The sequence below is a fragment of the Cladosporium halotolerans genome (genome assembly GCF_011745625.1).
Source record: "Cladosporium halotolerans strain TM138-S3 chromosome Unknown Sca2, whole genome shotgun sequence".
Taxonomy (NCBI): Eukaryota; Fungi; Ascomycota; class Dothideomycetes; order Cladosporiales; family Cladosporiaceae; genus Cladosporium; species Cladosporium halotolerans.
The window spans coordinates 639,112-658,191 of record NW_027191453.1 but is presented as its reverse complement, the minus strand read 5'-3'; the positions used below and the strand labels follow the sequence as shown (position 1 = coordinate 658,191).

Here is a 19,080-nt window from a genome sequence, read left to right as displayed (position 1 = left end):
ACTTGGACGAATTTACGAATTGCGATATACCCCCTTTTGCTAATTTTGCCAAAGGCGACAGCGTGCTGTCGAGCATTACATGCGGTCTTCACCGCTGGCGGACGATATCTGGTAATATCTAGTCGTAGTAATAACTTTTCCTTGGGTCATCAATCACTCTCTTAAAACTTCGACTCTTTTCTCGCCCTTCTTATGAATCACGAAATGTACATTTCTCAAAACGATCGCACAATTTACCAAATGCCAGTGCCCATTGCCATGTTTTTGGTTGCCAGTACGGTACCGGTATCACTGCAAATACTGACAATCTCAGCCCAAAAGGGGATCTGGGCACGTGTTGAGGCGGCGCCTCCGACGCGATCTTCATCCCGGCCATTGTGAGCCTTGCCTCATGCAACTAGAAGCGAGCATAAATTCTACAAAACGACCCATCCAGCCTATCAGGTGCATGCGACGACAGCCCCCCGGTCCCTCGAACGCAATCTCGAGTCAGCATCTCGCGTGCACGGCAGCCAACGGACCACTTTTCCGGCGCGGCAGAATTTCTTAGCCAGTGCTTCACCCTGCTTGGCTCCACCACATGTGGACCGCCGCACTCCTTCGCTGCACTTTGCCATCTGCTAAGCATCGGTTAAAGCTCAGCAAAGCCTTTCGAGCTCTTGACGTTGCCCACGTGCCGCCCTCGACGAAGCCGTCCAGCGTTTCGATATCCCGCGGGCACTCACCACGTGTCTCGCCGTGCTGCTCTCATTCACCACCACGTCTCTCTCACGCCCAGCTTCAGACGGAATCCTCCTACTGCCAAGATGATAGCCTCGTCTGCTAAGCGATGGGCTCGGTCAACCACCCTTCTGGGCGGCGTTCCTGGAGGACGAGAATGCGACGAGAAAGGGTAGCAGCGTAGGTATTAAAAACGCGAGTTCGTCGATTTTCTAGGTAGGAATCGAAGCACAATCGTCCATCTCTTCACTTCTCCTCATTTCTTCTTCAAAAATCCCGCCGGGGTATTCATCTGCCCATCATGGCTGGCACTATGCACGGTCTGGATTGGCTGTTCGCCATCGGAACCCTCTTTTTCCTGCTATCAGCATGGGGCATCGGTGCCAACGATGTTGCCAACTCGTACGCGACGAGTGTATCTGCGAAATCTTTGACCCTGGTTCAAGCCGGATGTTTGGCCGTTGTCACCGAGTTCGTCGGAGCCATTGCTCTCGGACAACAAGTCACCAGCACCATTCGTTCGGGCGTCTTCAAGATTGAGCCGTTCGAGGGCAGCCCTGGTGTGCTTATTCTTGCGAACGTGATTGCTGAGATCGGTCAGTCGTTTTGAACGCTCTCAATCGATACAAGTTGATTGACATTGATTGTACAGGCTCTGCCACCTGGCTCACTATCTGCACCAAGTTGGGCTTCCCGGTCTCCACCACACAATCCATCGTTGGAGCCCTTGTCGGAGTTGGCATTGCGTCCGAGATCTCCGTCAACTGGGGATGGAAGTCTGGCTCGGTCTCTCAGATCGCAGCCTCTTGGGGCATTGCTCCTTGCATCGCGGCTGGCTTCGCTGCCATCATCATGATGAGCATCAAGATCCTCGTACACTGGCAGAAGGACCCGCTCAAGGCTGGTCTCAGGGTGATCACCTTCTACTACGGTCTGACTGCCGGCATTCTCACCCTGTTCATTGTCATCAGCGGTGGCCATGGCATCCCTACCCCAGAGGAGATGGGCACTGGCAAGGTCGTTGGTATCATCCTAGGCGTGTTCTTCGGCGTTTGGGCTTTCTCTGCCACTTTCTTCCTGCCCTACTACTACCGCAAGTAAGTTTATGCCACGCAAGACGCACGACTGAACATATATTGACAATAAGACAGGCTCATCAGGGAAGACAACCGCCTCCGCATCTGGCACATCCCCATGGGCCCTCTTCTCTGGAAGGAGAACCCTACCCTTTACTGGCCTGGCAACCCTGAAGGCGCCATCGTCCCCGACTACTACTCCCCAGAGGACAAAGGCAAGGAAACAAACAAGAGCACCCCTGCAGACCACAAGCTCTACGAAGACGAGAAGACCGGCAAGGACGCCTCCGCGCCCGTGGCCTCCACCCAGCCCGCCGGCAGTACCGCCGACTCGGAAGAAGACCACAGGCGCACCGACCCGGACACCGCGTCCGCCCACGACCGCCAAAAGTCGCTCGCGGCCGTCGACGCCCTGCCCTTCCTGCACCCGCGCCGCCTCTGGGCCACCGCCCGCATGCTGCTCACGTACGGCGTCAAGCAGGACATCATCGGCCACCAGAGCAAGGGCCTCGAGGCCGTCCACGCGCGCGCCCCGCAGTTCGACAACAAGGTCGAGTACCTCTGGACGACCGCGCAGGTCTGCAGCGCCATGATCATGTCCATCGCGCACGGCGCCAGCGACGTCAGCAATGCTATCGGGCCCTTCACGACCGAGTACCAGACCTGGCAGTCGGGAATCACGTCCGCGAAGACCGACACGCCCACCTGGATCAAGGCCGTCGGCGGCTTGACGCTCGGCGTCGGCTTCTGGACGTACGGATACCGTGAGTCGTCTGCTCTCCCCAGAACACAGAGACCCTTTGGCTAACGATTTTCCCCATGCAGACATGATGCGCTCCCTCGGCAACAAGCTGACGAAAACCTCTCCCACGCGCGGCTACTCGATGGAGCTGGGCGCGGCGATCACGGTGCTCTTCGCGTCGCGCCTGGGCCTGCCCGTCTCGACGACGCAGTGCATCACGGGCGCGATCGTCGGCGTCGCCATGACGAACGGCGACGTCCGCAGCCTGAACTGGAAGCAGTTCGGCAAGATCTTCCTCGGCTGGGTGCTGACGGTGCCCGCTGCGGGCTTGATCAGTGGGCTGTTGATGGCGATGGCGCTGAACACGCCGCACTGGGGTCGTTGATGGGGATTGAACTGCTGTTGGGTTCGGTAGAGGGGATGCAGGGTAGCGCGGTTTGCGTGTCCGGTGCTTAGGAGCGATTCATTCTTGAGGTCGTGTACTCCCGAGACGCTCGCTATTTCGAAAGTTTGTATTTCCATACACTAAAAGTTTGGAGCCGTGTCGCGATTTGGCACCACTTCACTTTCCACGCTCGCAACAGCCTCGCCCAATAGTTTCGAAAGTAATGTGGGCAATGGCCGCTGAATGAACGGCGTCGGAGCAACTCGGGCGTGCTCTGAGTACCATGTGATTCATCGTCATGGCCGTATATGTCCGAATGACGAATCACCGGGAAGAAACAGCTTTGCGAGGCAGCATAGCGCCCTAGGTACCTGTGAAGAATGTTGTCGAACAGACGGTTTGGAACGTATGAATCACCATTTGGCCGAGGTGGGCAGTCACTTCATGCTGCAGGGAAGCGTTCAAACCTCAACGCCACTGGTCGTCCCTTGCCGGTGGCTTGTTGGCGTTATAAGGACCGGAAGACAGAACGCAGACTGCAGAGTGCGGGAGACATTGGGATATTTCTGAGATGCAGGAGCTACAATGCTCGAAGTGATAAAGAGAGCAGGCGAAGTCGGAAGAGTTGTACGTTTGCCAAATGTCAAGTATATATATGCTGTAACACCTCTAAGCTCTATAGGAGACATTCGACACAGTCGTAACTTCAGTGTCGCCGATTTGAGATCCTCATGGAACAATGTCTGGATAGCGTTAGCCCCTAGCTCAGTAATCTTAAAACCTAATTCCACGAGGCTCTCATTGAAGTGTGATCAATTCAGAGATAGTGAGAAGATTGTGTTGAGCTGGCGTGAAAGCATGGCCAACCTGGCATACAATGCCGGTTGGCCGGATCTTATGGCCCCAGCCGCTGTCATCAGGACACGAGGTGTTGGGAGGGAGAGGGGATGGAGCGCTTACATGAGGTCTGTTCGCTGTGTGATACTTGTTGGTTAGCGTGATATGCGCAACGCGACTAGCGCGGATATGCTTGCTGAGATCATGAACAAGATTAAACCACGTGGTGGTTGTATAGAGGAGAGTAAATGAAGTACGAAGACTTGATGAGACGAGACGTCGCGCGGGAGCTCCCGCGCACGCCGCCCTTCCTTTTTGGAGGTTAGGGCTCTCGGATTAGAGACCCGCGGTGATGGAAATTGGTAAGCGCGTATTGGCATTTTGTCGATGTGACTCGACTTCAGGTCTTCTTGACAATTGTGAATAGATTTGATCATTGTATACACATTAGTCCTGACGTCGCATATCTGGGACGCTCGTTTCCTTTCTCCTTCGTGTTAAGCGAGCGGCGTTCTTGCGCCACCAGCTTGCAGCGTCTGGACCATGTCAGCGAAGGATGTCGACCTAACCGGGCTGCCCACCGCAGCACCATCTGCGCCCTCCAATGGACCACTGCGCTTCGCAGACGTGAGTGCGATATAACACAATCATTGAAGCACTCCAAGCTAAGCCGACATGACCCTCGAAGGTCGCAGTGACAGCGACGACTCGCGAGTTCCAGGGCATATACCGCGGCAAGCAATACCATCCTCCCGACTTCCATTCTACACTGGAGCGCGCTGCCAAAGCCGGGGTGAAAAAAGTGATGTTGACTGGGATGTCGCTGCAGGACGTCGAGGTCAACCAGTCATTGGTCGCGAGCAACCCCGGGCAATGCACGCTGACCATTGGCATCCATCCCTACCACGCGGCTATCCCAGAACATGAGATCGACGACACGATGCAAGAGCTTGCGAAGCGAGTTGCAGAGGCTCTCGCGCAGGTACCTAGCCCGATCTCCGCGTTTGGGGAGCTGGGGCTCGACTACGACCGGGTCAACCACGCGAGCAAGGAGTACCAGATCCGCGTGTTCAAGGCCCAGCTGGAGCTTTTCGCCAAGCACGACTGGCAGCTGCCTCTTTTCCTACATTGCCGAGCGGCGTTCGAGGACTTCGTCGATATTATCAAACCCTATCTTCCTAACCTGCCTAAAGGAGGTCTGGTGCACAGCTTCGTAGGATCCGTGGCGGAAATGCAGACGCTCGTGGACCTCGGCCTCGACGTTAGCGTGAATGGATTCAGCTTCCAGGACCGCGATAGCTTGGACATGGTCGCTGCGATTCCATTGGAGCGGCTTCAATTGGAGACGGACGCGCCGTGGGGCGAAATCAAAGCCACGTCCAACCTCGCCAAGCGATACTGCATCAACGCCCCTCCGCTGCCCGCGAGCAAGAAGCGGGACAAGTGGGATGCGGGCAGCATGGTGAAGGAGCGCAACGAGAGTTGCAGCATGCACACTGTGGCCTTTGTGGTCGCTGGGCTCAAAGGCTGTTCGGTCCAAGAGGTTGGCGAGGCAGCGTGGCGAAACTCAGCCGGGATGTTCGGATTGGCCGATGTAACCCTCGGGCGGGATTAAGCATGCTAAACGGCGCCTCCGCAATTCGATCGCCTTGGTCCAAGGCTCAGGACGGTGCATACCCCGGATGCCTTATCTCAGGTAGCGAGAGCGAGTCAGGATCTCGGGGTGCATGATAGCCAGACAGCACCGCCTGGCTGCCCGTGTCGCCACTCATGCGCTTGGGCCGAGAGGCGAAGATGGGGCAAGCGCATGGAAGCTGCGTGGGATCTGCTCGAACATGCGCCGGCCCTGCTCCATGGCCCACCTCCGCTCCACCAATGGCTTCAGGTCTTTGTCCTCTGTAGCTAGCTCACGGCACACAGCGGCGCGGGCCGGAGAATTCAACCTCACACAGACGTCAGCATCCTCTGCGCTTCAAGCATTGTGGCGCTCTCGTCAGACATCACCCTGCAAACAGAAATCATGCGATAGGAGCTGAGCGAGCGAGATTTGCGCTGCCTTCGAGTGTTATCTCGCCTGCACGACCGGCGGGTGTCTGTGAGGGCAGGCGCAGCGCCGCAGCGCCGTCTTCTAGACCAGGGTCCGAAGCACCTTATCGACAGTGCCGAGAGTCTAGGGCCGTCCACTTGTCCCGCTTTGGCATGTCGTCCGGATACTCTGCCGCCGCCAGGCCGTTTGAGCGTGCGAAAATCGAGCACTAGACCCCGCGCGCAGACGACGGCCTTGCGCGCTGCCCTCTGATACGCCGTCGCGGCGGACAAGAAGCACTTGGCTTCACACCGGCAGGCGGGCACGCGACACTACGTAGGCCACGTCTAGGCGAATTTCTGATAAGCCGCGGTGCTCAGGACCGTCGAGATTCTGCGCAGGCCGAGCCAAGCAGGGTTCTTATCGACCTGCTTCTGCCCTACCTACCCTCGCTTCACACCAGACTTACAGACCTCGTCGCACTACTTATTCAACATATCTGGTTGTCAGAGCTCGGCTGCTTTTGCGCGGAGCTTCCTCCAGGCCTCAGACCAGCACAATGGCAACAAGCAACACCACCGAAGTGGCTCAACCAGAGCCTTACCACGACGTCAGTGCCGACAAGCAAGACGCTTCGAAGTCTGGCAGCAAAATCGACAACAGCATTCTGCCAGAGCCTCATGGCTCACATAACATGCAGCAGAGGCACCATGATACCTCCGACGACAAGAACGATTACACCGTCGATGTAGAAAAAGGTGGAATGTCTCCCGCGCGGACCCAGAGCGAGTCCCGCGACCACTCCGAGGAGCCGAAGACGAGAAACGCGATGCTCTGGAAAAAATACCGGCCTTTCGTCCACGCCGCCATCTGGCTCATCATGACCGGCTGGTGGATCGCTGGCCTGGTCTTGCACCGCCCCGGCACACCGAACCCGAAGAACTGGGTGGTTCCGTTCCTCCTCTGGCTCGCGATCACCATTCGCATCGTCACTTTTTACATCCCCATCTCAATCGTGTACAAGCCCATGCGTTTCCTCTGGAAGAACACCGTCTCTCGTGGTATTAGCATGATTCCTGAGAAGCTCCGCCTTCCTCTCGGTGCTCTCGGCACCATTGGTGTGATGCTGCTGGGTGCCTTCGTGACCGAGGAGAGCGGCGACAACACCCGTGAGAACCGCGCGATCAGCTTGCTCGGTCTCGCGGTGTGCATCTTCGTGCTCTGGGCCACCTCGCGCAACAGGAAGGCCATCAATTGTGAGTATCTTAGCACAATCTCTGCGCTTCGCCGATGACATCACTGACATATCCTCCAAAGGGCACACGATCATCATGGGCATGGTGAGTAGATTCGCGGCGCGTCAACGTGACTTCGTCAATCGTACAGTACTGACACAAACAGCTGGTGCAATACATCATCGCGCTCTTCGTGCTGCGCACCAAGGTCGGCTTCGACATTTTCAACTTCATCTCCCTGCTCGCGCGCGAGCTGCTCGGCTTCGCGGGCGACGGTGTCGTCTTCCTCACCGGCGAGTCTGTGCTCGAGCTCGGCTGGTTCCTGACCAACGTCATCCCTGCCATCATCTTCTTCGTCGCCTTCGTGCAGATGATGTACTACTGGGGCGTGGTCCAGTGGTTCATCGGCAAGTTCGCCGTCTTCTTCTTCTGGAGCATGCGCGTGTCCGGCGCCGAGGCCGTCGTCGCTGCCGCCACACCCTTCATCGGCCAGGGCGAGAGTGCTATGCTCATCAAGCCTTTCGTCCCCTACCTCACTAAAGCCGAGATCCACCAGGTGATGGCCTGCGGTTTCGCGACCATCGCCGGTTCCGTGCTCATCGCCTACATCAACCTCGGCCTCAACCCGCAGGTCCTGGTCTCCAGTTGCATCATGTCCATCCCGGCCTCGCTCGCTCTCAGCCACCTGCGCTACCCCGAGGAGGAGGAGACGCTGACGGCCGGCAAGATCGTTGTGCCCAAGGACGACGTGACCGAGTCGGCCAACGTGCTCGAGGCGCTGGCCAAGGGCGCCTGGCTCGGCATCAAGATCGGCGGCATGATCATCGCCACCCTGCTGGTCATCATCGCGCTGCTGAACCTCGTCTCCGGCCTGCTGACCTGGTGGGGCCGCTACCTCAACCTGACGGGCGACTACGACCTCACCGTCGAGCTGATCGTCGGCTACCTCTGCTACCCGATCGCCTTCCTGCTCGGCGTGCCCCGCGGCCCGGACCTCATCAAGGTCGCGCGCCTGATCGGCCTCAAGATCGTCGCTGTAAGTCTCGCCGAACACCTAGAACTCCCCGTAGCCTGAAGACTAACGCTAACCGCAAACAGAACGAATACGCCGCCTTCGATCAGCTTGCCAGCATGGAGACCTACCAGATGATGAGCGACCGCTCGAAGCTCATCGCGACCTACAGCCTGTGCGGCTTCGGCAACATCGGCTCGCTGGGCACGCAGATCGGCGTGCTGTCGCAGATCGCGCCCGGCCGCACGGGAGACGTCGCCAGCGTCGCCGTCTCCGCGCTCGTCACCGGCATCCTGAGCACGCTGAGCAGCGCCGCCATCGCGGGTCTGCTGGTCAACGACGAGGGGGCGATTCTCAACGTTTAAGGACTGGTTGGTTTTTTGGGCGAGGTGTGGTTCGTTGTGTTGTGCGGGATGAAGCGCGACATATAGCCAGCCAGCCAGCCCTGTTTGTGCACAAAAAGTAACGACGCCGTTCGTTCCCTGATCGCTCGCCCACGTGAGGTCTTTCCGAGCTCGCTTCCGCTGTCTGTGCACGCCGTACCGTCTCGTTGCCAGTCGAAAGTGATCGCAGACCCCAGCGTCTTCCCTCTCGCGTCGAGATGCTTTTCACGAGATCCGTCCGCCGATGCCGATGCCGTTTTTCTCGAGATGCCGTGTCGGGCGTATCTGTCAGTCTCCTCTGCGGTCCAGCAGCAGCAGGCAGGCAGGCAGGCAGGCAGGCAGGCAGGCCGCCAGGCGACGGGAGAAATCGTATCGCGTCTCGTCTCGTCTCGTCGCGTCGCGTCGCAGCGCCAAGCCGGTGTCCCGAGATCGAGCGGCCTTCGGCGTCAACTCGTTCTGAGCGGCAACCCGACCCTTCCCGACCAGAGCTTCACGCCACGCAGCAGCAATCTCACGCAGTCAGTCTACCAGCCTCACCACGCCGACGCCGACACCGGAAACCTCCTCGTCGCCCGACTCAAAACTCCGTGGAGCCAGTCCCAACGCCAAACGACCGAGAGCTCAGACCCCCGCCCTCAGCATCTCCTGCTGCGCCATCGTCAGCGCCAGATTCGTCGCTTTGCCCGTGAAGGCCGCGCTGCTCTGGTGCTGCTGCCAGCCGTACGGCATCCAGGCGTCGGCGCCCGCGCCGCCGTCGCACAGCAGGCTGCCGCGCGAGACGGCGCCCAGGACCTTGGGGACGCCGTAGCCGCTGGTGAGCTTGCAGCGGGCCTCGTCGGCGTCGCTGAAGGGCTGGCAGACGAGCTTGAGCAGGTCGAGGGACGTCTGGGCGGGGCCGGCGCGGCGGGCGGGGACGACGAGGAGCAGGTCGACGAGGTCCTGGGTCTGGTGGTGCTGGTCTTCGGGGTTGCGGGAGGGGAAGTCGAGGTTTGCGCGGGCCCAGGGAGGGGGAGCGTGGGGCCGCGAGGGGGCGGGGACGGAGACGCGCAGGAACTGCATGTACTGCGAGAGGGTGTCGCGGAGGGTGCCGGCGACGGGGTCGAGCTCCTGGCAGTAGGCGAGGATGTCCATGTTGTTGTCGACGAGGCTGAGGTAGGGGCGCCACTCGGAGTCCGGGTAGCCGTGGAGTTGGGTTTGGCTGATGCAGTAGAGGAGGATGGAGGCGCAGACGAAGGCGCTGTAGCTGTGGCGGGGGTGTTAGTAGGTGCTGGAGAGAGGAGGTGAGTGATGAGACGTACATGACCGTCCAGCAGTGTCTGATGCTGGCTTGCTCGCCCAGGAAGAGGTACAGTATTCGTGAGGACTGTTTCGCAGCGATGATGCCGTCGTTGAGTATGGCCGCAACCTGGCTGCGTTCCCGCGGCTGCATGGAGTGTTTCTGGCCTTTGAGCTTCGGCCTATAGATGCTCAAGGTCTTGCGGAGGATCAAAGTGATCGCTCCGAGGTGTCCTAGATGGACGTAGCCGAGGCAGACTTTGGTATCGTTCCAAGGAGTCTGCGAAAGCTCGCTCGCTTTCGCTTGCGCTGGTAAGCGGTCGTACCACGCTCCGATCTCACCAAAGAGAACCTGTATGGCCGGTAGTAGTGTGGCCTTGGAATCGCATAGAATGAGGACTCGCATTGCTTTAGCACCAATGACGTAGATGTCGGTGATCTGCGTCGTCACATTTTGTCTGACGGCCAGACAGGGAGCCTCCTCACATTCGGTGGAAACCTTCTCAAAGTCAGCAAGTAAATCGCAAATACGGGTAGGATTTAAGCATACCGTTGATGGCAGCCATAGCTGGTCGTCTGAAGTGCACGCTCCAATGGTCGACTGAAGCCACGCGCGACAGAAAACGAGCGACCGCCATATGGACTGGACCTCGACGTGTTCCGGCTGGCCCATGTCAAAACTGTGAATCCTCATCGCAGAGAACAATTTAGCTGCGAGTGCTAAGCCCAGATCTGAGAAGCGTCATTAGTGCCCGGGCAAGCCGCTCATATCAGACGTGAGCCTCTTACCGAAGTAGAGTAGCGACACGGTCGCCTTCCTGAAAAGATTCGAAAGCCCTAGCAAACCGCAGCACCTCATTGCGGGAACATGCTCGCTGAGCACCCAGGTGCCAATGCGGTCGGAAGCCGCCTGGTAGAAGACATCGGCCACCTGAGCCGGAATCTGGACGCGGTTGAAGGTCGAGGCCATGACCGCGATGGAGAAGACCTCGCACAGCTTCGACTCGGGCAGCGTCCGGCCGTCGGCGACGCTGCCTTGGAATTCTTTCAGAACCTGCTCGGCCTGGGACTCGTTGTAGGCCACGAACGACTGGCGGTTGCATTGCCGGTGGAAAGCGAAGCCTCGCCGGACGGCGTCGATGTGGGTGATCAGTGCATGTTGCTCCGGAGAGGCGTAGGGCGAGACGTATGCGGGCGTCCTATTTGTGGGCGTTTTGTTGGGCGAAGCGCTGGAATCTGAGGCTGGTGTGGGATATGCCGACGCGCCATTGCTGTGGTTTGATGATGAAAACGCCGGGAAGAGGGCAGACAGTCCAGGCAGCTGGAGCCCATCACGGTATGCTTGCTGTGGGTTTGATCCGCCGAAGGGAGAATGGCTCGCTGCCGACGACGGGAAGGAGCTGCTGCGATTGCGGTCTATCAGGTGCACCAGCTTCGCAGCCTCGTCGGTCGGCAATGAGGGCGAGCGGATGGGGGGAGTGGGAGTTGGGAGGGCCATGGCGTGGTGCAGGCCAGCCGCGTAGCCGCGTAGGCCGGTGAGTGAAGTGCGATTGACAGGAGCAGCGTTGGTAGGTATGGCAGTCCGCCCGCTGCGCACGTCAGGTGGAGGCCGAAGCAGAGCGCCACGGTATATAAGCAACGGGGGCAGAACGCGCCGGCAGCGGCGACCCTGGCGCGGGTGAGGTGTGGGTGTGGGTGCGGGCGTGGGCGTGGGCGTGTGCCTGCCTGTCTACTTCCCCGGCGCGGCGGCGGTTCGCCATGCGGCAACGGGCTCGACGGCGACGACAGCTCGGGCGGGCACAGAAGTTGCGAGATCACGGGGGCCGCCGGGCCAGGGACGCTGCGCAGGCAGGGCGGGCGTGGCATCGGCCTGCACGCCGACCGCGTTCTGGACCCCGTCGCGCCCGTGTTCGACCCATCGGCCCTTCGCTGCTGCGCTGCTGCGCTGCTTCGAGCCCTCGGCGCCCGGAGCCGGCATCACACCACCACCGTGAGTCGACCACGCTCCGCACCACGCCGCGCTCGCTGCACCGCTGCCCTCTGCCCGCGCCGCTCACGGCATCTGCACGCAACACCTGCTGGGAACGCGGCCTCGCAGCTCGCCTCTCGCCCGCCCGGCTGGGTTCGCCCTGCGCTTCGCTTGTCGGGGAAGCGGCCGACGGTGCGGCGGTGGGGAGGCGAGCAGGACGGCGTGGAGGCTCCCGCGTGGCGGGACGCTGCAGGGAGGCGGCGTGGCAGCATGTCACTTGCAGGCTGGGGGTGGATTCCGCCGGAGATAGCTTTTGCTGTTTGCGGCGCTTACGGCATCGCAGCCGTTTCACCTCGCGCGCTGCCGGTGACATGCCGTGCGCACATCGGCCTGGGCGGTGCGTCGTTGCACACTGACAGCCCCGAACAGACCTGCGCGTGACGAAGAAGTGGCATCTTGTCCGCGGAGAGGGCAACAGGCAGGAGATGTGACCGCACGATGACTTGCCCCATACCGTGGTACTTCTCGATCACGAGCTCTGCCCGAGCAGCGTATCAACGGTACCTTACCTCACGGTACCTTCACAACAATGCAGGTTAAGGTTCACGGCGACCACTCCACGCGGCACGCCCTGCCTGATGGGGTGTCTTGAGGTATAATTAGTCATGGCGCTCATATCACGCTTCAAATGTACTGCGACTTCGTCTCCTTGGCGCTACGTGCCGCAATGTCAACAGAGAGTACGTACAGTGGTGTCTGTTATCGCTTCGGAGACACACGAGTCATTCGACATTTGCTTGTTCGTAGCTGGATATGTAGCACGTGACGGATTCCTTCATTAACATCGCAACATGACCTCTACCCCTCTCACTTCCGATTCCACTCCACGACCTCCGCAAACTTGACCCCGCTGCCCCCAAAGATATCCAGCGCGCTGCCAATCGTCAAGTCCACCTTGCCACCGCTCAACTCCTTGACCAGCTCCAGGTCCGCCAGATCCCTTCCGCCGCCCGCGTACGTGACGGGAATGGTGCAGATGGACGACAGCAGCCGCACGAGCTCGGTGTCGATGCCGGCCTGCTTGCCCTCGACGTCTGCGGCGTGGATGAGGAATTCCGCGCAGTGGGGTTCGAGGAGGGCGATGTTTTCTTTGGGGGTTTTTGTCAGATCAAAAGATAGGAAAATCTTAAGGTATCAACGAGAGATCACTCACCTTTCGTGATGGGGAAGTCGGTGATGGTCTGCCACTTGTCCATCGCCACGCGCCACCCGCCTTCCACCCGGCGGCAGCTGAGGTCGATGACGAGCTTGCTTTTGTCGTTGTCGAGCGCGGCGAGGACGGATTGCAGGCGGTCGAGGGCGAAGGTGCCGGAGGGGAAAAGGAAAGACGTGATGATGACCTACCGCGATGGGAACAGAATCGTCTCAGCTGTCTGTTTCTCGTTGGGTTCGCAGGGTAGTTTGCGAAAGTGTAGATTTTATCGATGCAGAAATGTAGATTTCGATTGAGCAAGAAGAGACAGGATAGAACCTACCTTCTCAGCGCCCGCCTCGATCCACTCGCGCGCGTTGGTGTCTTTGATGCCACCTCCGACCTGCAAACCCTGCGGCCACGCCTTGAGCGCCTCTCTCGACGCTTGGTCGTTGCCCGGACCAAGCATGATTACATGGCCGCCTCTAAGGTCGTGCTTGCGGTACAAGTCCGCGTAGTACGCAGCGCCATGCTCTGACGTGAAGTTCGTCTGCAAGTCCGCCGAAGTCGTCGTCAGGGTGCCGCCGACGATTTGCTTGACGGCGCCCGCGTGCAAATCGATGCAAGGACGGAACTTGGTCATTTTCGTTTGCGATGTGATTTTTTTTATTTGCTGTAATCGTTGTAGGAACGAAGTGCCACTCAGTGCCGAGCGCCCAGATCATCTTCGAGTCAAGCCGCCAAGTACAAGAACTTTTGCCAGACCCGGCGCTCGGACCACCTCTTCCTTCCCCAGGCCAGCCAGACTTTTGAAGATATGCCGGCCGGACTTCAAGGCTCTTTGCAGCGCGCTGTAAATTGCGCATGATATAGCAGGTCTCGGACCAAAACAAATCAATCAAAATGGCTCTCGCGATCGGCAAGAGGAAAAGAAGACAAGACGTCTCCAACGACCGGAACGCAGACGCAAACGACTCAGACGACGACGCCGCCGCGCGGGCGCTCTTCCAGCGCGCTTTCGAAAAGAAATTCAAACCTCTAGAGAAAACCGAAAAATCCAAAGAAGAAGCCGAACCAAATGCAGACTCTGAAGATGACGAAGAGGAAGAATCCGACGTCGCCTCCAACTCCGGCTCCGACTCATCAGACGCCTCCGACGCCTTCAGCGGCTTCTCCGCCACCTCCTCATCAGACGACGAGCAAAACCCCAAGCCCCAAATCGAAGTAATCACCGACTCGACCCCACGCCAAACCCGCGACCGCGCCTCCGAAAAACTCCTCAAGCGGCAATTCATGTCCGCCAAACCCCCCTCCACCAGCTCCACCCCCAGCTACCCAATCCCTCACAAACCCTCCACCACCGCCGCAAGCGCCGCCGCCCAACCCGACGACGACGCCTCCGACATCCAAAACGACCTCGCGCTCCAGCGCCTCCTCAAAGAATCCCACCTCCTCGACGCATCGACGTTCTCCGCCTCGGGCTCCGCCTCGTCCGCGCCCGAAGGCAGCGCGCGGCAGCGCGCGCTCGACATGCGCATCCGCGACCTGGGCGGGAAGAAATCGCACCTGGCGCAGGAGAAGATGCCGCTGGCGATGCGGCGGGGGATGGCGGCGAAAGCGGCGGGGCGGGAGGGGAAGAGGCGCGCGGAGGCGAGGGAGAGCGGGGTTGTGCTGGAGAGGTTTGGGGGGAAGGGCGCTGCTGGTGCGGGAGGGAGCGGGGGAGGAGGGGCCAAGGAGAGGCCGAAGGCGAAGAGGGCGATTGGGACGGGTGGGCCGGGCGTGGGGACGTTTAGGGGCGCGACGTTGAGGCTGAGTAAGAGTGATGTTAGGGGGATTGAGGGGGGTGGGGGGAGGGGTGGGAAGGGTGGTGGGCGCGGGGGGAAGAAGAGGAAGGGGGGAATGAATTTTGGGTCTGGGTTTTAGGTGGCGAGGGGGGTTGGGTTGTGAGGTTTCTTGCATTGAGAGCGAGATGGGGCGGGGTAATATTTTGTGCACTAGCGTGGAGGCATCGATGCATTGTCAGACTGGAATAAGTTCCATTCAATCAAATATCCTGTGCGCGTTGATATCGTCTTGTAAATCATGAGCCAGTCGTCCCCAAACCCGCCACTGATGCCTATCCTGGGCTCCTAGCGGCTACACCCAAAACGCCGAGTAATCAAGCCCTTTTAGTCAACAGACATCCACTGCGAAACACATTAGCAAATATCACGGTCAATCGGCAAAGTACACCGCTACTCACATATCCTCCACCCAAAAGCATAATGAGCACGACGGCAGTCAAAACGCCGGCTCCAGCCTTATCCTTCATGGTGATCTCGCCCGGAGCATTATCCACATGAGAGCTCGAGCCAGAACCCGCGGAGTAGTCGCCCTTACTCGTGCCGCCAGTCTTGTTGCTGACCGGCCCGCTGACCTTCTGGATCATGTTGCTCTGGATGACTTCGAGGGCGCTCATTTGCTGGCCGACGCCGTACGCGCCGTCCCAGCCTGTTTGCGTCCATTTTGTGCCGCAGGTGGAGCCGTCGTTGCCTCCAGAGCAAGATTGCGCGGCGGCTTGGGCGGACGAGGCGAGGAGAGGGAGGATTTGGTCAGCGGTCCACGGGGCGACTTTTGTTGTTGCGGCCATCCAGCGAGAGAGATAGGCTTTGAAGGAGAGTTGGTCGACGTTGCAATTGTTGTTTGGTTCGCAAGCGACTTCGTACCTGTGTGAAGGCATGTGGAATGAGTAAAGTGAAACGAGGATATCAGAAGTCCCTTCTGCTCACATTGTAGTGCCATTCTGGAAGAAAACCATATTCTCCTTTAGCAAGCCCGTTACACGATCGCCCCATTTACTTTGCTCATCTCCGGTAGTCTATGCCGGTGTTAGTCAAAGTGGTGATGGTAGACTATTTCATGCACTGACCTGATTCCACATGGTCGCTGCACCGAGAAGCATAACGCCACCATTATACGACCATTGTACGTGGTCGAGTTGGGTGCAATTGATGGTCACGTCTGTACCATCGAACACCTGGAAACTGGGACTGACCAGACCCTCCTCCGTCATCCAGTCCCAAACCTTGTCCACCCATTCGAAATATGTACTGTTGCCCGTGTAGGCGCCGAGGCGTGCTCCCAGATTGATGAAACATCCGTTCGAAATGCTGTTCTTGTAGTTATACCCCCTGTTGAAAGAGAAGATTTGCCATCGCAGGCCGCCGCCACATGTCTGCTCGTCCCAACGGCCGGCTTGGCGATTAAACACTGCCTGCGCGAGGGCTAACCACTGAGGTTGGTCCTCAGGAGGATTTTGGAACTTCAGCTCCGCGGCGCTCATGGCTGCGATGCCCCAGAATGCCTGGTCGTCATTTCCAAGATCGCTGGTGCGGTTCGTGGGCTCGTAGTTCCTATCGGGCCCGACTTGAAAGAGCAGGGCCTGCTCGGTGACATCGTTATACGTTGTGTCTCCGGTGTAGTACCAGTAATCTAGAAGGGATCCAAACATGGCGCCTGCCTCCCACCAGTAGTATGGGGGTGGTAGGAGGCCTGGTACTTGTCCTGACTGGTTTCCCACGTAGTATGTCATCATGTTGTGTGCGATTGTGCTCGCTGCTTGCTTGATAGAGTCGTCGCTCCCGAGGTCGAGCTGTATCGCATCGGCACCCAGCACTGCCGCGCCCAGCAACGCCGTCCAGCCGCTGATCTTCATGGTCGTGGCTGCGTCGCAAAAGACGTGGAGGGCTTTGGCAAGTCCCAGACGGCGCAGAAACGATGTGGTGAGGGACGCCGAGGCTACGGCACGAGGACAGGGCCGTCAGTTTGATAGACCCTCTCGAGGGTTGGGCGTAGTGCCCGCGCGTTTCGCTGTGGTGCAGGTGGTGTTTTGCGACCGGAGGTGGGCGGTTCGCGCGCCTTTGATGGCGGAGAGTGGGGTCGGTGTTGATCGCCAGCGCGAATCACAGCGAGGAATGGAGAGTCAAGCGAGCGTGTATTCACAGTGAAGGCGGGTTGAGACGGTATGTGAAAGAGACGAGGATGGGAAGAAACAAGAGGGTGACGACGACGAGGCCGGCTTACCAGGCACGCCTCCGTCCCAAAGAGGCAGATGCCATTCGTGTTGACTGCCCGGCTTCGCTGCAGCAGTGGCAAGCGAGCGCGAATGATTGGTTCCCCACCGCGTGATCCAAAGGCTATTTCGCCCCTGCTCGACTGACCCTTCGCACCCCGTCTAGTGCAGCGATCATCACGTGTCGGCACGGCAGACATTGTGAGAAGCAGCAACAGAGGAGGATGTAAGTGAAGTAAAGTCGAGAGCGGTGGGTAGCGCGACGTCTGCCGTGATCCACTCTTCGCTCATGTCAAGCACTGGAGCCGTTGACTTGGCGTGCTTGTGCAGCCGGCTTGGAGTGAGCACCGACCACCAGCGCCCTGGCCAACGCCTTTTGGCTTCCTGACCAACCATCTTCTTCCTCTTCATACAAATTGCTTTTGCGAAAACGGATTGGTCCAGGTATGTACAATCAAGGTAACGTAAACAATTCTCATGGCAAAGAACTCCAACTGCGATAGCGTAACATGAGAGTGCGGTCGTTCGCCGCAAACGGCATATCGAACATCAACATGTGCCCGCACTCTCAAATAGTGGAGGAGCCCGACTCCTCGCTCACGATCCCGCACGATCATTTTAGCATGCGACCTGGAGTCCGCGAAATACCAGCGTATCACCTCAAGGTAGGAGCTAGTGTCAATGGGCCATCCGAACAATGGACATTCGTTCCATTGCGCTTTCAGATGCTCTTTATTTGTCGCCGGATGCGGGCTTGCTATACCGCCACGGAAACTACAGTATCTACACGCTGTTAGTCTGTTTGCCTCTGCTTCTCAATCGTTGATCATGCGTTCTACCTGTTTCGGAGCAGCATTACCACTTAGCAGCTAAAATGTCGCGCCAACGCCGTTTCGCCCGTCGACGCCAAGAACAGGACGATTTCATCGACGAAGAACCCTACTCTCCCCTTACCTTACGACAACCCGGAGACGAGACTGACACAGACACTATCACCACTGGCGTATCCGAGGAGACCGAAAGCGAAGAAAGTGCTCTCCAACCTTATTCCCACGATGTGCACGTTGCTCGTCGCAGAGAATCCTGGGCTCGTGTGCTCAACACTCTGGACGCCCATGGGGGATTGATAAGATCTAGTGTGCACCATGCAGCCGAGACTAGCGAGAGAGTACTGAATGCTGGACGAACGGTTTTCGAGGAGGCCTCATTTTGGATCCAAGTGTTGTGCACAACCTTCTTCCGCGTGTTGTGGTTGCTCCTACGGGACATCGCGTTCCCCATCCTCTATCTGGGTTTCTATTTTGCAACCCTCTACATCATGGTACATGCTCTAATCGCTGCGCTCATACACGGATGCGGAACAACTGCAAACGCGCTTCAACCTGACGCACCAGTGGGATTTTGCGAACTGTTCAACCCTGCAGCGGGTGGCCGACTCCTGCACGCACAAATTACCAATTTGCTGGATGCCAATCAAGATCTTTTCAAAAATGTCACTGCCCTCCATAAGCCCTTGCAACTCCACATTCCAGACAACTCAGGACAAGGACAGCTTTTGACAGAAATGACGGTTCTGTCGGAGTTTGTGAAGCAGCACAAGGAAGAACTCAAGGGTCACGGGAACCTTATCAAACATGCGAAATCGTCAGAACAATATGCCCTCAACCTGAACACCATGATGAAAAACTTCAAGGACGAGTTCGTCGTGTACCGCTACGAGCTCGTGAAAAAACTCTGCAGGATCCTCGCAGACGCAGAAAGCAGTGAACCTCTGTCTGTATGGCAAAGGCTTTTCTCAGAAGCACTCTACAAAGTCTTCCCTCGGGCATTTGTCCACGACGATTCAGGGCGCCTCGCTACGGAGTACGCGAGAGTCGCCAAACAATTGCTCGAGCTTGACGCCACAGCCGCGCTCATCGACAAGGCCGACCAGATCAACAAATTATTCGGCGGAATCCAGCGGATCGAGATGGAAGCTCACAAGGCTATCGACACCATGCGGATCGCCTGGACCAGCTCTTGCAAGTCAACCTCGACCACAGCCGCAGCCGAAGTCAACAGCTGCTACGTCGACCCCGGCACCGCAATGCGACAATTCGACGCTGCAATGAAACGCACCGAAAGCGCCGTCGTTGCCGTCAAAGAGAAGCGCGGACAACTCGAAGCCGTTCGTAAGC

General features: G+C 58.4%; 7 protein-coding genes across 7 annotated transcripts; 4 read left to right on the top strand and 3 right to left on the bottom strand.

Annotated features, from left to right (window-relative positions):
• Positions 1-1,021: 1,021 nt before the first annotated feature.
• Positions 1,022-2,923, top strand: WHR41_00743 (uncharacterized protein; the record flags this gene model as incomplete). Its single annotated transcript, XM_069369349.1, has 4 exons — positions 1,022-1,316; positions 1,373-1,817; positions 1,872-2,560; positions 2,622-2,923. The coding sequence occupies 4 exons, from the start codon at positions 1,022-1,024 to the stop codon at positions 2,921-2,923; spliced, it is 1,731 nt and encodes a 576-aa protein (XP_069233540.1).
• Positions 2,924-4,181: 1,258 nt separating this feature from the next.
• On the top strand, positions 4,182-5,375 carry WHR41_00742 (uncharacterized protein; the record flags this gene model as incomplete). Its single annotated transcript, XM_069369348.1, has 2 exons — positions 4,182-4,387; positions 4,449-5,375. Exons 1-2 carry the CDS (start codon positions 4,304-4,306, stop codon positions 5,373-5,375), a joined length of 1,011 nt encoding a protein of 336 aa, XP_069233572.1. The 5' UTR covers positions 4,182-4,303.
• Positions 5,376-6,345: 970 nt separating this feature from the next.
• On the top strand, positions 6,346-8,519 carry WHR41_00741 (uncharacterized protein; the record flags this gene model as incomplete). Its single annotated transcript, XM_069369347.1, has 4 exons — positions 6,346-7,042; positions 7,104-7,126; positions 7,188-8,057; positions 8,120-8,519. 4 exons carry the CDS (start codon positions 6,346-6,348, stop codon positions 8,396-8,398), a joined length of 1,869 nt encoding a protein of 622 aa, XP_069233538.1. The 3' UTR covers positions 8,399-8,519.
• Positions 8,520-9,037: 518 nt separating this feature from the next.
• On the bottom strand, positions 9,038-11,189 carry WHR41_00740 (uncharacterized protein; the record flags this gene model as incomplete). Its single annotated transcript, XM_069369346.1, has 4 exons — positions 9,038-9,659; positions 9,715-10,190; positions 10,242-10,423; positions 10,481-11,189. The coding sequence occupies 4 exons, from the start codon at positions 11,187-11,189 to the stop codon at positions 9,038-9,040; spliced, it is 1,989 nt and encodes a 662-aa protein (XP_069233539.1).
• A 1,207-nt stretch (positions 11,190-12,396) lies between these two features.
• On the bottom strand, positions 12,397-13,533 carry his-7 (1-(5-phosphoribosyl)-5-[(5-phosphoribosylamino)methylideneamino] imidazole-4-carboxamide isomerase). The gene is made up of 3 exons (XM_069369345.1): positions 13,196-13,533; positions 12,874-13,060; positions 12,397-12,808 (listed from the first exon to the last, which is right to left on the bottom strand). The coding sequence occupies exons 1-3, from the start codon at positions 13,493-13,495 to the stop codon at positions 12,528-12,530; spliced, it is 768 nt and encodes a 255-aa protein (XP_069233806.1). The 5' UTR covers positions 13,496-13,533; the 3' UTR covers positions 12,397-12,527.
• Positions 13,534-13,755: 222 nt separating this feature from the next.
• Positions 13,756-14,775, top strand: WHR41_00738 (uncharacterized protein; the record flags this gene model as incomplete). Its single annotated transcript, XM_069369344.1, has 1 exon — positions 13,756-14,775. One exon carries the CDS (start codon positions 13,756-13,758, stop codon positions 14,773-14,775), a length of 1,020 nt encoding a protein of 339 aa, XP_069233805.1.
• An 89-nt stretch (positions 14,776-14,864) lies between these two features.
• Positions 14,865-16,950, bottom strand: WHR41_00737 (uncharacterized protein). The gene is made up of 4 exons (XM_069369343.1): positions 15,761-16,950; positions 15,621-15,709; positions 15,095-15,557; positions 14,865-15,038 (listed from the first exon to the last, which is right to left on the bottom strand). The coding sequence occupies exons 1-4, from the start codon at positions 16,544-16,546 to the stop codon at positions 15,021-15,023; spliced, it is 1,356 nt and encodes a 451-aa protein (XP_069233800.1). The 5' UTR covers positions 16,547-16,950; the 3' UTR covers positions 14,865-15,020.
• Between the last annotated feature and the right edge of the window lie 2,130 nt (positions 16,951-19,080).